General features: G+C 37.3%; 1 protein-coding gene across 1 annotated transcript in view; it reads left to right on the top strand.

The window, feature by feature from the left end:
- Positions 1-16,331, top strand: part of ap1m3 (adaptor related protein complex 1 subunit mu 3) — a 41,737-nt gene that overhangs the window by 9,699 nt on the left and 15,707 nt on the right. The window contains exons 2-7 of the mRNA XM_030132200.1: positions 505-661; positions 1,337-1,404; positions 1,908-2,038; positions 7,246-7,393; positions 8,493-8,619; positions 15,994-16,136. Of these exons, the coding sequence (XP_029988060.1) occupies positions 505-661; positions 1,337-1,404; positions 1,908-2,038; positions 7,246-7,393; positions 8,493-8,619; positions 15,994-16,136 (774 nt within the window). The remainder of the gene's footprint in view (positions 1-504; positions 662-1,336; positions 1,405-1,907; positions 2,039-7,245; positions 7,394-8,492; positions 8,620-15,993; positions 16,137-16,331) is intronic.

The following is a 16,331-nucleotide window of genomic DNA, read 5'->3' as shown; positions in this document are numbered from 1 at the left end:
TCAGAGACCTGTATTCTAAACATTGTAATGATAATTTTAAGTAGTGTTCACTAATTTAATGTCAAGATCAAAATGTTTAAAGAAGAGACAACTTCTGCTTTATAGTGGCATCCCCATTTTTTGTTCACTTGTTTCTCTGTGTTTTATGGTTTCATCCAAAAGGTGACAGTAGAGACACAGGCTGTAGAGAGCCATGGAAGCACATCATTGTATTTATTGTGTTGATTCATATTGGCACACCTCTGCTGTTGAATTCAAGCCATTATCTGAGTCTTGCCAAAGTCTTTATAAGCTTCGAAAATCAATACTCATCAGAAAGTAAAGATCTTGGTTTCCTAGAGAGATCAACTTGACCCAGGACATTAAGATTTTACTCAGTGAGTGGTTCTTGATGCTCAGAGTATAAATACACAAACCGTATGAATCTTGTATAATTTTTAGGGCTGTACTCTTCATCACAGCGTCTTCTGCTTTTACACTTTGCTTTCTGTGTGATGCATTCAGGTGCTCATCTGCCGCAACTACATGGGGAATATGGACATGAACGAAATTGACCACTTCATGCCCATCCTGATGAAGAGAGAGGAGGATGCGGAGATGACGCCACTGGTTACCCACGGCTCCTCGCATTTCCTGTGGATCAAACACAGCAACCTCTACTGTATCCGAAATAAAGCTTATTTTAAATGAAGTTAATCCTTGAAAATCTGCAGAACATCCAAGCGAATTTTACAGCTCAACATATTATATGCTGTTCCTACTAGGCTGCAGACTTACCATCAGTAATAGGTGTTATTATATCTGCAGAAGCTTGACTAAATATACAGTTTAGCAGAGATACTTGCTTTACATACCAGCTGCTTCCTCTCTTCATTGGAAGTCTTGTGCTTCAGGTTCTTCGTGCTTCAGGTTTCTGCTACAGGCAGCATCAGAGCTCCTCAACTTCTGTTTTATCACATCCTGTATCACAGCCAGTTGAAAAATTGAACACAGATTCACTGTGATGTGCTGCACACTGTATATCGCCCTTTTTTTTTTTTTCTATGTGAGATTGGGCAGTCAGGCTTCCTTACACATTATTAATTCAGCATGATGTTGCAGTTGTGAGTAAGTGGTATTCCCACTGCACTGCATTAGACAACTGAGCTATTTTACCTCCCTGTGGCCATGTTCTCAATTGCTAGCAAGTAAGCTGCATTCTGGTAACCTTTTAATTCTGTGCATTTATCTCAACCATTCATAGCACTTAGAAGTATTCACCACATATCTATACTTTGCTGATGTCTGATTATTAAGATATTCTGTGGCTCATTATTTCTTAACAGTACTTTTTCAGTGGTGGCGATGACCAAGAAGAATGCCAACGCTGCTTTAATATACTCCTTCCTTTATAAAATAGTCCAGGTGTGTATGTTTTTTGAAACCATTGTTCGTATCTTCAAAGCTGTATCCCTTAATATTTTTTTAAGGCAGCACTAAGATGACTCTGTCTAATGGAATAAATAAAAACTAGTTAGTGCTTCTCAACTCTGTAGAGCTTTTTTGTGTTTTTCAGCTTGTTTTGTAGCCAGACATGTACTGTTTATGTCCATTCTTGTTGAATTAATCAAACCCCTGTATAGGCAGGCAGATCGTTTCAAAGAAAAAGCTGTAAATATTCAAGAGGTGCACACACACCCCTTCTTTCTGGAGAGGTTTTTGTCTGAAAACATGTTCAGTGCTTGTGTGTCTAAAATCTTCCTATGGACTTTTGAACACAGCCAGCAGATGGCTGTGCTTACACTTAGGTATAGATTTCTCATACCTAATAATATACAGAATGCCAGAAAACACTACAATCTAACCAAGCCACTTTGTTATCATATTGTAACTATATTGTTATCTGTACCTGCTGTTTCTCTCGTTAGGTGTTTAAGGAGTATTTTAAGGAGCTTGAAGAGGAGAGTATTCGTGACAACTTTGTGACGGTGTATGAGCTAATGGATGAAGTTATGGACTTTGGGTTCCCTCAGACAACAGACAGCAAGATCCTACAAGAGTAAGAAAACTATTCAGATACATTTGAAAAGGATTATGATGTCTGTATGCTTATTTCAAAGGGATGGGGCAAATACTTGCACTATTACCATTAGACTTTCATTGCTATTCAAAGTACTTTTTTTTTTTTTTTTTTACTCAAATCTCACAGAAAAGTGAGTTTATTTTCAATTGAAAATTAATTTCTGCTGATTGTTGGCATTGACCCCTGGCATTTAGATAATGCACCACCAGATGACAGTATGAGGTTAAAACATTAAACTCAAAAAGCTTTAATTGCAGCATCACTGCTTTAATTTTCATGTTATTGAAAGGGCTGATGCATCTTTTCACTGAAGTGGCTGAAGTGCTACATGCACCTTTCATCAGGGAACAAAATGTGAGAGGTTTTCAGTGATACAACTGCTAGAGTACATGGTATTTCTGTTCAGGGCCATGAGTCTGTTCCCTGTTTTTCATCCAGTAAAGTGAGATTTTAGTGACTGATGCTACAATAACCAGTGAAGCTTTATCCAGGGAGTGAAATGAACTGAAGTAACCACTATTCTTGGGCCTCACAAGTGTTGTTGTGTTCTAGGTGTACACAGAGTTGTTTGGCTCTTTCCCCCCTCTTGGCTCCTCTGAGAGGCTTTTGTTTTTCCTTTACATCTACCTATGCTACCACGGCAACATGAGCCTTCACGTGCACATGATCAAGTTTAATTGACAATGGACTTTAGGTTGAAACATGTGCATTTTGTGGTGTTTACATGTAATTTTGATTAGGTTTTTCGGGTTATGTGCAGCTGGTTTGGTAGGTTTGATTTTAGTTTTCTGTGTGTGTGCGTGTTTGTGTGGGTGGGGGTCTGTAAAGGGCTGATAATTACCAGGCTCCTATTGGCACTCAAACACAATGACATGGTCAGCTGGACACACTCGAGACACTCAGACAGAAAGGCCCTGCTCTTCTCTTTTCCAAGGAGACACACTAAAGTGTCATCTCCCTCGAGTACGTACACACATAAACAGACACACAAACAGTACTCGCACACATTCACTATGTCTTTGTCTGTAGGCTATCCCACTTCTCTGACCTTTTTATGCCCCGACCACAGCTGAAATGCTTCTTTTCTCCTACATAATGGCACTAGCTACAGTACCTGGCAAGAGTATGAATGTGTGTGTGCGTGGGTGGATGCAAGAGGTTGACACTGCCGGGATACTGATACATGTGTTCATATGTGTCGTTGGATGAAACCTCATGTGCTTGTTGTGTGTGTTTGTTATGATTTCTATTGTTATGCTAATATGTCAGTTTGCTGCCAACCCCACATTCTTTCATTAGCATTTCTGAGGAGAATCAGGGCAAAACAGAACAAACAGCAAAAGCAACAAACGAACCCACCGTCGACCCCGAGCCCACTTGTGGCTGCCTTTCATCTCTCAGCACTTTCAGATTTGCAAAGTGTCAACATGAATTTGAGACCCTGTAGGTGGGAGGAACTGGAATAGAAAACTAGAAATTTCTGCCTCAATCTGTCAATCAATTGAAAACTTGTTTATGTGGCATTTTTTGTTGTTTACATTGGGTGGGAAATGTAGGTGAATTGAACACAAGCTTGCTCATACTCACTACATGCTGTTAATGAGATCAGTAGAGTGTGAGTGAATGGTTGTAGTGGTGAATTGACATTTTTTTAGAGTGTATATGAAAAAGTTGAACTGATGAAAATATTTTAACTGGAATAAAAGCAAGGGTGCAAGTATGGTGCAAGTCTGAGATATTCAAAATCTTGTTTATTGTATAAATGCTGGTTAACTGTAGGTTCCAAGATACAGTCTAAGGTCAAAATGGGAAATTTTGAGAATTAATGAGGGAATGAGTTTCACCGAAAAGGAATGTTTGTTTCAAAGCTACCAGATCTACTTCAAAACACTGTCTGCACATTACAATACATTCACTTTACAGGTTGTTTGTACTGGAACTTTTATAAATGTATTGGATAAATGCAGAAAAACCCGTATGTATGTGTAATAACACTTTATCATATACACTGAAAACATCAGATAACCAACACTTTTGCCATTTATTTTCCAATTCTTCTTATTGAAGTATGTAAAATTTAGCAAATTTAATCTCTGAGGTAGATAATTTCTATAAATTGTACACCAGTGTTACCAGAAGAACCATTTCAGGAAAATAACTGCCTGTAGAGGCTTCAAACGAAACGTGCATATCAGTCCTTCACCTATGTTCATACAACTGAAAGTGAAAGACCTTACACTTCATTGTCATAAGCGTGCTGTTATTAGTCATCACAACTGTCATGCTTACGTACGTTCAGTTTTGTCAACACCATTACCTCTGCACAGTTCCACCTTGCCTACTTTGATGCAGGCAGATTTGTTTGGAGCCCCAAAATTTCCATTTACAGGCATTTAAAATGGATTTACAGGTGATTAAGATTAATTTGGACCTAGCTGCTAGGCTGCTGGCTTTGTACTTTTTCCTCTGTTTATGTACAAGAGGAGCTTGAGGGCAGCTGATGCATGTGGAACATTGGGTCACTGTGCCATTGACACTGGGGGAAAAATGTTCATCCTGAGCAGGAAGAGAAAAGTGGAGGAACTACTGAAAATAGCAGAGGGGAAGAGGTGGAGTCAGAGAAATGGGTACAGAGTAAGGACTTTGGAGACTTCTTCAGAGATGATGTATTTTGGGCATGTGCAAGATTCACTATTAATGAAGGGCTTCTTCATTTGAGTTTGTGTGAGAAGTGTGAATTAGTAGCACATGTTTTAGTTTCAGTTAGAGTGTAAGGAAGATGCAAAACATCAGTGCCTGTGTTTATATTCATGTCAGGTCATTATGATCTATAATCCAATCTATCTATGTGCTCAGCCTTTTTAAGTTTGTACATAGCACAGTGTGTTTTGTTTATCAGAGACCGCTAATAGCTTTTGCAATATTAAATAGAAATTGAATGCATTGTAACACTTCAGTTTTTGTTTAACATAAGTCTTTAAAGGTTAATTTGCTTTATTATCCCTGTAAGGAAATTCAGTCTCTGCATTTTACCCATCCTCATACATACACAGTAGCTAGCATTAGTATTAGCATTAGCATATAGCATGCATTTGGAGCAGTTAGCTTCCATTGAAGGCGATCTGGGACCAATTCCAGATCTTCATCAGTACCATGGTCAAAGGCACTGACAAAGGCATCTTTTTTGTTTTTTTTAGTTTGTGTAATCTAATTTAAGTCACCATTGTCAGTTTGTTAAGCAAACTACCTAGCCATATTAAAATATTTTGTAGTTGTTTTAGATAAAAATAAAAGTTACAGTTTTAAAGCATGGACTAATAATCCAAAACCGTAACCATTATAATAACAGTTGCATTAGCCAGAAGAAATTAATGTGGCCATGTCAAGATAATTAATCATCTGCACATAAGCGATTTCACTTGAAGTCCAATATGCTGAAACTGTGGAAAACTGCTTTCAAGAGAAGCACACAGCAAGTTTAGAAACCGTAGTGGCTTCCAGTGTGAATGAGAAGAATAAACTTTCTAGGATTGTGGCAAGCAAAATAGTTGGCAAACCCCAAAAGCTCTTGGCCCCAACTTTTTACAGAAAGGACAAGGAGGAAAGCGAAGAGTATCCTGGCAGAACACTTCAATCCTCTCTTCAGCCAGTTTGAGCCTTTGAACTCGGGGAGGTGCTATCGAGTCCCTCTGGCAACAAGAAATGTATTTAAGAAGTCCTTCATCCCAAGTACTATCAATATTCTTAACTCTGGAATTTGACTTTGGAGATTTGAAGCTGCAGATATCAGCAAAAAGTGTTCTTGTTGCATAATGTAACGTTACTTGTCTGTTTCTTGTGTTTCTGCTCTGGTCTATTATGTTCTGTAGTAGTGGTATAGATTAGGAGATAGCTCTTTAGTGGATAGAGGGCCTTAGAGGTGTAATCAGTGGTGGGGGGCAGGTGTTTGGGTAAAAACAGACCTGATCATGTGATGTTTATCAAGGGACGACTCCCTCCTGTGTTCATGACAAGCGTTATGTCTCTGCAGACACAGTTAGTGGTTACAACAAATTGGACCTCCAGCACAGAAAGTGAACAGATTGATGATTTAAATCCAGCTGACTGAAGATAAAGTGGAGTTTAGGATGATTATGCAAATATTTTTGGGAATATTAATGAATTGAGTCTTAACAGAGACAGCGGAGTCAGTGGTATTTAGTTGTATAAGTATCATTTGCATTTTTTCTGAATTTGCTAACATTGTGTGCGGTTTGTCATATTATTAACGACAGGAGTTACTACCATTAATGTACTTCTCAAGTTGGATTTAAAAATAAAAAGATATGTCCTTTGAATAGTCTGTAGTCTAGTATTTGTTCATTATTTCTAAGATTGAAGATTCTTCGACATGTCACTGCATCTAAAAAAAACCTTAAATGTCCTTTCTTTCATGAGCCTCCTGACCAAGAAATAAGCTAATAAATGCATAGAGGAAACAAAAGATATTGCAAATCCCCTCAAATCACAGGACTAATACTATCACAGGACCATTTTTGGTGGAATTTTTACTTGCAGAAGAGGTTTAAATGTTTAGATTATAACTATTGTTGGATCTCCTGGAGGCCCAAAATCCTCTAAAGACAGTTGATGCTGGGAATTCATGTAAACAAATACCTGTTAGTCGCATTGTTATCTGTGTCTGCAGTCACAATGGGTTTATGTAAATCTTCTCTTTCCAATTACATCCATGAGTAATTGCTATACAACATGACCGCAGAGCTCTTTTAATTCATTCATGCCAGAGCAACTCATTTATTTCAAGTCATCAAATGTGATTAAAACAAAATGAGAAAGATTCCTCAAACGAGTAAGTTGCTACAAGAAAATCACATGCAATATTTGGTGCCATATCTTATTATAACTTTATTTTCATCAGAAAAGGTTAATTTGAAGAAATTGTGTTACTACTTAAGCAAGTGCCAATCTTTAAGAGGAGATAGGCAGATGAAATTAGGATTCAACACAAAAATCTTTTCTCCAGGTATTTCTGCTTTTCATTCCTGTGACCATTAGTTTTACAGCTGATAAGTGTTTGTCGTAAATGTTAAAATCTGTGAAAAATTTGCAAATGACGGTTCCAAAGATGGTGACTTTGGAATCAGTTGGACCTGTGTTACGACTCTTCTCCTTGTGTCTTTCAGGTACATCACTCAGCAGGGCCATAAGTTGGAGGTCGGAGCTCCTCGACCTCCTGCCACAGTCACCAACGCTGTGTCTTGGCGGTCAGAAGGCATCAAATACAGGAAAAATGAAGTTTTCATGGATGTCATTGAGTCAGTTAATCTACTGGTAAGGACAATATAATAACAATATAGTAATGTAATGAGAAAATAGACACCTGTAACAAAAATATGTTTATCTATATTATAAAAGCCACGTGGCCTCTGTGTGCATGTGTGTGTGTGTGTGTTTTGGGAATCACACAAAATCTGGAAAGAGCTGACTGCTGTAGTTTGGCATTCGTATGTATTTTTTGGTCAATGAAGACATTAGCAAACACGGCAAGTTGATAGGATGAATATTTTAGGAGATATTAGTCATTTTGGAATACAATAGCTTTACAGTCTCATTACTATGGCCAGAACGCTTTGGCGGTGACTGCTGGACAAATGTGGTACAGCATGCATGAATACACAATAGCATAAAAACTACCACATCTAGTAGAATATAAGGTGTATCATAGGTGAACCTATGATTTTTTTTTTTTTTTTAGAATACTCAACACTTTTTTACTTTAACATTATGTTTCTTTATTTTGAACAGCAGATGGTAACATGCAATATATTTATGTAAGTCACACAATAATATCAGTAGTGTCTATTTTCAAAACGTGCAGTTTATAAGAGAATTCCAAGTGTATTATGTTGTGGCAAAAATGGTTGTCATATTACGTTGCATTTATTTCAGTGTTACCCTCTAATACCAGTGACTGTACTATTCACAGTAATAACTACTTGTCTGTATCTAATTACAGGCTGTGTTCAGACCCAGAGAAATAAAGAGAATCAGAAAAATAAAACCAAGGGCATAGATTTCCTGCAGCAAAACTAACGGTTCAAAGATTTGTCACGTGAACATGCCGCATGTTTGAAAGGTTATAAGAAGTAAAGTGACTTTTCTTGTCCTTGAAGAAACACCTCATAAAATGTGACCACTCTTTTTTTTTTAACAGTGAAAAGGAAACTGATAATGTGTTGCCGTGCAACTGCTGCTGCAGCTGTAACTTCCTTTCCTGTGATCAGGGACTTTTATAGTGTCTTTGTCTTCTTTCACTGTCTCTGAAAATCACTATCATTATTATTCTAATGTGTGATCTGTGTGAAATGATGAGGGTTTTCTAGTCTTCTGATAGACAGATTTTAACTCTATTTTCTCTCATTCATTACAGGTGAGCGCCAATGGCAGTGTCCTTCGTAGTGAGATAGTGGGAAGCATCAAGCTCAAAGTGGTTCTGTCTGGGATGCCTGAACTCCGACTAGGCCTCAATGATAAAGTGCTGTTTGAGATCACAGGCAGTAAGTAACAGTGAGTCTCAGTGACTTAAAAGGGCAGTGAATTGACTTAAATTACACTCCACGATGATGAAAAAGGGGAAGTAATAAAGTCAGAGAGTATTTTAACTTATTTAAGAACAGTTTCACTCAAAGCATGGACAGTGTTGAAAAAATATGGAGACCGGCTAGCGGTGTATGCAATACAGACGAATTTTAAATGATTTTGTTCTAAATGTTCGTGCTAGCATTGTCCGTGTTGCATTTTATGGTTTCTGTATTTAACCCTATGTGTTTTGTGTGTTTTTGTGTAGCATTAACCTGCCAGGAGGTCTAAAGATAATATAATCTGGCATAGTTACATTTAAGAAAAAATGTTCATTAATATGCATTGTTCCCCATTTTCTTAAATAAATAACTAAATAAAATATATGAGGAATACAAACTCACTGCTGGTTATTTTGACAGTCGGTCAAAATAACAGTATCTTCACATGCTGCATCAGCTGACATTATAGCTCTGTTAGCTTAGCTCTGTTTCCAGACAAAAACAGAAAAAACACAAATCGCCTCCAGTTTGTGTTGTCAGTAGCTGCACGAAAGATCTGTTTGGAATTGTCCAAATAAGGTCAGAACTGTCATAGTTTAGTACGAACCTTGGATCAATAAAATTAGCAAAGATAATAACATCACATGATAACTTTATACCTTCATAAGAAGAAACGCTGCTATTCCAGCATCAAACTCCATTCTTCTCATCTAGAGCTGTGTCCAGTGTTGAAAACAACACTGCTTCTCTTTTATCACTGAGTCCAGTTTATATTTCTCAGTCTATCTTTCAGTCAAATCTATCACTAACTGAACATAAACCAAGTGTCTCCATCAACTGTCATTGATCAAACTTCATGGGTTTTACTGGTGAATCAATGTTGTAGAAGATGATGGTGTTTCCACATTCACTTTAATTCACTGTAATGTTAATATTATCCACTGTATTTTGTGTTTGTATCAGTGAAAGTCATGTATTTTCCTGTATATAATTTACTGATCAAGTAGATGTTGATGAAAGTTCAGATTATAGTTAAGGGTTATTATATTAAAAAACAGAGAAAACTGGAGAAATAGTAACTTTTTTAAGCACAGATATCATTAACTGAACATAAAACTAGTGTGTCCATCTACTGTCATTGATCCAATTCCATGGGTTTTGCTGGTGACTCAATATTGTAGAAGATGACGGTGTCACCATGGTAACTACAGAGCCTCTGAACATCCGAATGGGTCATATCTGATGACCATGAAAAGATGTCATACTACATTTTACACCAATTATTTGCATGTATTGATAGGATTAGTTTAGTTTTTTAGTGGATTATATAAGCTGTATAGATATTTCCTTGTGGAGAAAAAAAATAGTAGCGGCAGAGCATCCAGGTATGCTCTGGCACCAACACACATATGAAATAATCATAACACATCTTTCTGGGCTTTTTGGAAATTCTTCGACAGGGAGACTTGTCACTAAGAAACTGTCCTGTATCCATCTCCTCATATACTTAGTCTGCTCTGTATATGATGTATTGCATTTCCAGCATTTTTTTTTTTGGAAGAGATTTGCTGGAATGATACTTAAATGTGAGAAATTTCATCATCTATGCTTTTATAGCTGAGCATTTAATGTCAACCTTGAACTCACCCTCACACTCCCACCTTGAACTCCTGTTTTCATTCGAACCCCCCGCTACAATCCCACACTTTGCTTTCATCCTCTTTTCTCCTCTACTTCTTTTTCCCCACTTACTACCCTCCTGTTTTTTCCATCAGTGTCGAACTGTTGCATCCACCTCTCAGTTTCTTCTGCCTCTTATCCAATTTTTTTTTCCCGCTTCTGCTTTGCCCACATTTCTTGCCCCCCTACCCATCTTTACTGAAGGGGTAAGGCTCCATCACTGTCTAGCCTCGTTGCCTCTGAGTTAATCCGCACCCCAGGCTACAGCCCTGCAGATGAAAGGTGAGGGTCTGTGAATATCCTGTATATGCAGTCCACAATCCCCCTGCTGTGTGGAGCAGTCTGGGAACTAACATCCTCAGAAATAATGATCAAATGGAGAGTACAGACACATACTGAAGCTCACGGTGCACTGAATATTTACAAAAATATTAACGTGTTTTTACTCTCTCTCATCCTCAACACTTTATCCATATCATTTCACAGTCATTTGGTGTTTATCATGTTTGCATGATCTGCACTTTTCATCACAGCTGGATGCAGTGCCCTGAATATTTATACAAATATTAACATTTGTTTGCAGCCCCTTCTTCAACAGTTAGTTTTTTACATATCATTTCACAGTTGTGTTTGTGTGATTTGCACTTTTTTTTTTTTTATTACAGCTGGATAAAGTTTAAATGGGAGAAGGGACATATACCAGCTACAGTACTGCCCTCTGCTGGTAAAAGTCCAGAATACATGTAATTGTAAAAGTTCACTTGTTAGAATAAATGTTGGTTGATTTGCAGATTTATTTTTTTTTTTTTAGACCTTTATTTAACCAGATAGAATCCAGTTGAGATCTCTTTTACAAGGGTGACCTGGCCAAGAGGTCAGGAGTACATGCCATGAAAGAAAACAGGTTTTACAGACAGGTAGTAACAATAAATTAAAACAAACAATAATGATATTGTAATAACAGAAAAGTAAGACAGTTTTTTTTAAAGTGCAGTTAATAAAGTGCTAAAATGTAGTTGAGGTCACAGCAATTTAAAAACATAGGCAATGTCCGATTGACTCTCGCTGTCTGGTCCGTAAGACGGAGCGAAAACCTTGAAATGACATGGGTTCTGGCATTTTCAGCTCCACCTGAAGTGTATACAAGGCAGAGGGGGCGGCAAAGCTAAAAGCTAACTTCCCCAATTCAGTTCTAACTTTGGGTACATTTAAATAGAATAGAATAGAATAGAATAGAATAGACTTTATTTGCCATTTGCACAGATACATAGCAGTATCGGCGCAGTGGAATTCTTGTGCGTTTCCCTGAGTCAGAAAAGGGAGCTTGAAGAAAAAGTAAAGACAGACGGATACAAAACATAAACACAGCTAAAACATATTTAAAAAAACAGTTATTGCACATGCAGCTCAGATACACATTTGTAAAAAATAGAGTATTATAAAAAAGAGTAATAGTAATAATAAGAGTCCTGAGAGGCAGCAAACAAGTTATTGCACATTTGAATTAAAAAGTACTGTAACGTGTAGCAGGTTATTGCACTTTCAATTTAAAGTACTAGGAGGTAGAGCAGTTTATTGCACATTCAATTAAAATGATAATACTGATCACAAGACCGTAAAGAATAATGACTGGTTGATCTCTGGAGAAAAGAAGATAGGTATGATGGTACCATACCTAGATGAGCTTTGCAGGTTAAGGTTAATCAATGGGTCAACCTTCACGATCAGTACATTTGCAACACAAGTCACAAAAAATGTGATTTATATGTCATTAAGCTAAGTTAAATGCAGTGATTGTATCTGAAATATCCAATGTGGGTTCAGTTAGTTAGCCATGAAATCGGTTAATATTTACCACAAATAAAAAAGAATCTTCAACCAGTGACTGGGCTGCAAAAGTTTAGATGTACAGTATGTTGTTTCTGCCTTCAGTTTGTTAAATTGCCCCTTATTCAATTAAATTAAATTACATTTTATTTATAGAGCCCAATATCACAACAAAGTCGCCTTATAGGGCTTTACAGAAATTGTTGACTTGATTAAAAAAAAAAAAAAAAACACAATGAAAACAAACAGTCAAGTAATCAGTTAGTAAATAGTCGGTGAAGCAAATGGATTAATGTCCCAGATATCCCCTGTCATTAGACCCTTCTTCTCAGCAAAGAAAAACTCCAAAAAACCCGAGTGGGAAAAGAGAAACCTAAAGGAGAGCTCCACTTCCATGGACCTACAGAAACCTTCCATATTAATGATCTTACAGCAGTGTAAAAAGCGTAGACAGAAACATTTACAAATGTCATTTTAAAATAAATCCCTTGTGTCTTTTTCCCTGTGAAGCAGCAGACAGAAAACAGATTAGGTGTGTTCTGTCTGCTGTTGTGTATTAACAGCACAAAAACAGCTAAGAGCAGCCTTAAAGGTGAACCACAGGGGACACTGCTGCATCTTCAATCCTCCCCTGACATGTAAGCACATATACACACAGCTGTCTCTTCTTCCAGCCCCTCAGGTCCCAAAGTGACAGAATGTCCCATATAACCTTTCTACTTTGATAATGTGGGTTTGTGTGCATTTGTGTCACAATGAGAGAGAGTGAGGAAGAAAGGGGAGGGGGGGCGCAAGAAGGGCTCTCCTACTTCCTATTGCTTATCCAGGACTGTACTGCTCTCTTTAGACCCGACCTGAGCCATTCACACACATGCTCAAATAAGCAATAACGGAAAGTCAATAAAGAACAGTAATCAAACTAACCATGTTTGTACACAGAACATGGGGGCTGCATACACAAATACACACAAACCTTCTCTGACAGGCCTTAACTGTTGAGCCAGGCTTGCATTCAGTGCCTTTAGCTTACTGTTGATTGGGGGATTTAGCTGAAGGCCCACAGGCCCACACTCATTAGAGCAGTTTTCGACCACTCAGCAACCTCCATTAACCACAAAGGAGGACAAAGTAAGCTTTGTCAAGCAGACTACAGATGAAAACACCCCAGTTCCCACAACTTTAGCTAATGCAGTGGTTCCCAATCTTTTGTGGCTCATGACCCCATTTTAACGTCACAAATTTCTGGTGACCCCAGACATTCAAAACAGAGCCTTTTTTTTTTTTTTTTTTTTTTGCTAAAATGAATTTGTTTTTGATCATGTAATACTTAGCTATACTATGTTGGAAATAAACGTTAATTTTAGATGACATTTAGTCTATATAATGTATGTTATTATGGACGGAGGCAGTAAAGCCAGGTGTAGATTACTGCACAAAATGAGAATTTGATTTTCCTTGGTCAGCATATGTACAGTCAGTTCAGCTTGGATTTACAAGGCTGACAATTAATACTGAACAAACAATAACACAAACTATGAATTATGAAAGAGCTGCAGCATCTGAAACTGACCACAATGAACATTTGAAAGATAAACAGAACCTCAGTGCTTCAGTTTCAGCTTCAGAGTTTGTCATGTCTTTTATGGATTGTGATTGTCTCTCTCAACTCAGCATGTATTTATTATTAGTAAGTTTTTATTTTCATTTTTATCAATTACAAGAAATTTCAGGCGACCCCACGTGGGGTCCCGACCCCAAGGTTGAAATACACTGAGCTAATATTAAGTACAGGTTCTGATCATGTTCTTTAATAAATCTTTGTAATGCAGTATTCAAAGATTGTGTTAGGGTGTTAATGATTTCCAATACTGATCCTGTGACGGTAAATGTTAACTGAAGATTTTAACTGCTACATTCATGTGACTTTCTGACGATGCTCTCAGCATTATTGTGGACATTTTTTGAAATACGTTCTTGTAACATCATGTACTAGCATGAACAAACCAGGTTTTAAAAAAGTTCTTAACAACAAACAGAACCGAACAGAAGTATCATAAATTGTAAGATCTTAAATGCGCATAATACACGCATATATTACTGTATATACATACCAACAAACAAAACAGACATTAGTGTTTCATCACTCACACTCACAAGCCCTATTGCAATGACATTTTCTACTCACCTTATACCTTTTTTTTTGAAAAAACCTTGAAAAGTTTGAAAGGCAGGTAAATGCACATGGAAATACTAAAGATCAGGACCATCTTAAAGGCAAAAGACACATTTTTAATGAAAGTCATGAGCTCTTATAGGTGTATTCATGCTCTTCTTTCCTCCTGACTCAGTTACTGTAACTCAAACAGACCTTTATGCTTTTAGAACATCCTGCAAATGCATGTTTATTACTACTATTACTGCTGCTACTACTTCCGCTACTACTACTACTAGTACTACAACTACTACTACTCCTACTCCTACTACTACTACTATTACTACTACTACTAATACTACTTCTGCTACTACTACTACTATTACTACTAATACTAATACTACTCCTACTAATACTACTATTACTACTAATACTGCTACTACTACAACAACTACCACTACTACCACCACTGCTACTACTAATACTACTACTACCACTAATATTACTACTACTACTAATACTGCTTCTACTACTAATACTAATACTACTCCTACTCCTACTACTATTACTACTACTGCTACTACCACACCTTCTACTACTACTACTACTACTACTACTACTAACTACTACTACTATTACTACGAATACTACTACTAATACACATGTGTTTTTTGACTTTATAATTTATGTACCACAAGCAGGACAAGAGATGGGCGTTAAATGCCAGATACTTTTTGTTAAGGTTTAGCAATGTTAAAACAAGAAAACACATTATTTCAAAACAGTTGTGTTCTTCAATAAAACTTCCAAGTGCTCTGATGGGTCAAAACGTGTAAACCTACATGTGTATGTACTTGTTCTGACCTCATCAGTAGATGAGGGCGGATTCCTGTGTATCCTATTACTGAGTATTCATCCTGTACAGCCTCAGATCCAGAGATGAAGGGCTGTTAACCGTCTCAATCACACCAGAATGAAAATACACAGATTAAAGGAGTTAAAGCTTTGGCTGCATATTGCAATAGTGTTGCCCTTCTGCTGCGCCCTCTAAGTTTATGATTTTTTTTTTTTTTTTTTGGCTTAAATGAAACACTTTGATCTTGTTGGACCATGTATTTGGGCCAAAACGTAGTTGGAACATGGAGACTTGCAATAATGGTCTTTTTTTTATTATTATTATTCTTTTTGATTTCCCTGAAAAAAAATGTTCGAAATAAATTTTAATGGGTGCCATAGTTGTGCTAGGGATCTTGTGGAAATGTTCTCTTTATACAGACTTAAGTAAATATATTTTAAATGAATACACATAGTGAAATTATTTTCCGAAAGTTTGGTTTTGGAGCTAATAATAGAATATAAGTTTAGTTTTGTGCGTGTGTGGTGGCAGCTGAATTGGTTTTGTAGGGGAAGAGATTGTGGCAGCAGGTTTTCAAGGAAAGCTGTGTGTGTGCTCTATGTGTTTGCGCATGGCAGTTAAATAATTGTTCGGTCTGGGACAAGAACATGGCAGATAGATTCGGTAGCATGTCGAGTTTCCAGTGTGGGTATGTGTGTGAAAAAGAAAGAGAATGAGTGAGTGTTTGTCAGTCATCATTACCTTGACCTTGATTTCCCCAAGGCCGATTGGAAAGCTTTCAATCTTTTTCTTTGTGATGTGTTTGTGTGTGTGTTTTTTTTTGTGTGTGTGTCAGGAGAGAAGAGTAAGACAGTGGAACTAGAGGATGTGAAGTTTCATCAGTGTGTCCGTCTGTCACGCTTCGAGAACGACCGCACCATTTCATTCATCCCCCCTGATGGCGAGAGCGAGCTCATGTCCTACCGGCTCAACACCACTGTAAGAAGGACGCACAAACATGCCTCTTTCACCTCAACACAAACAAACCACAAAGCAATGATCATGCAGCACTTTAATTTTATTATACTTGTGCACAACAATGAAAACAAGTTAGTAATAATAATAATAATAATAATAATAATAATGCATTTTATTTGTATAGCGCTTTTCATGGAACTCAGACACTTTACATAA

The sequence above is a fragment of the Sphaeramia orbicularis genome, chromosome 4, assembly GCF_902148855.1.
Source record: "Sphaeramia orbicularis chromosome 4, fSphaOr1.1, whole genome shotgun sequence".
Classification (NCBI taxonomy): domain Eukaryota; kingdom Metazoa; phylum Chordata; class Actinopteri; order Kurtiformes; family Apogonidae; genus Sphaeramia; species Sphaeramia orbicularis.
Note: the sequence above shows the minus strand (reverse complement) of the source record. Positions and strands in the feature narration are given on the sequence as shown.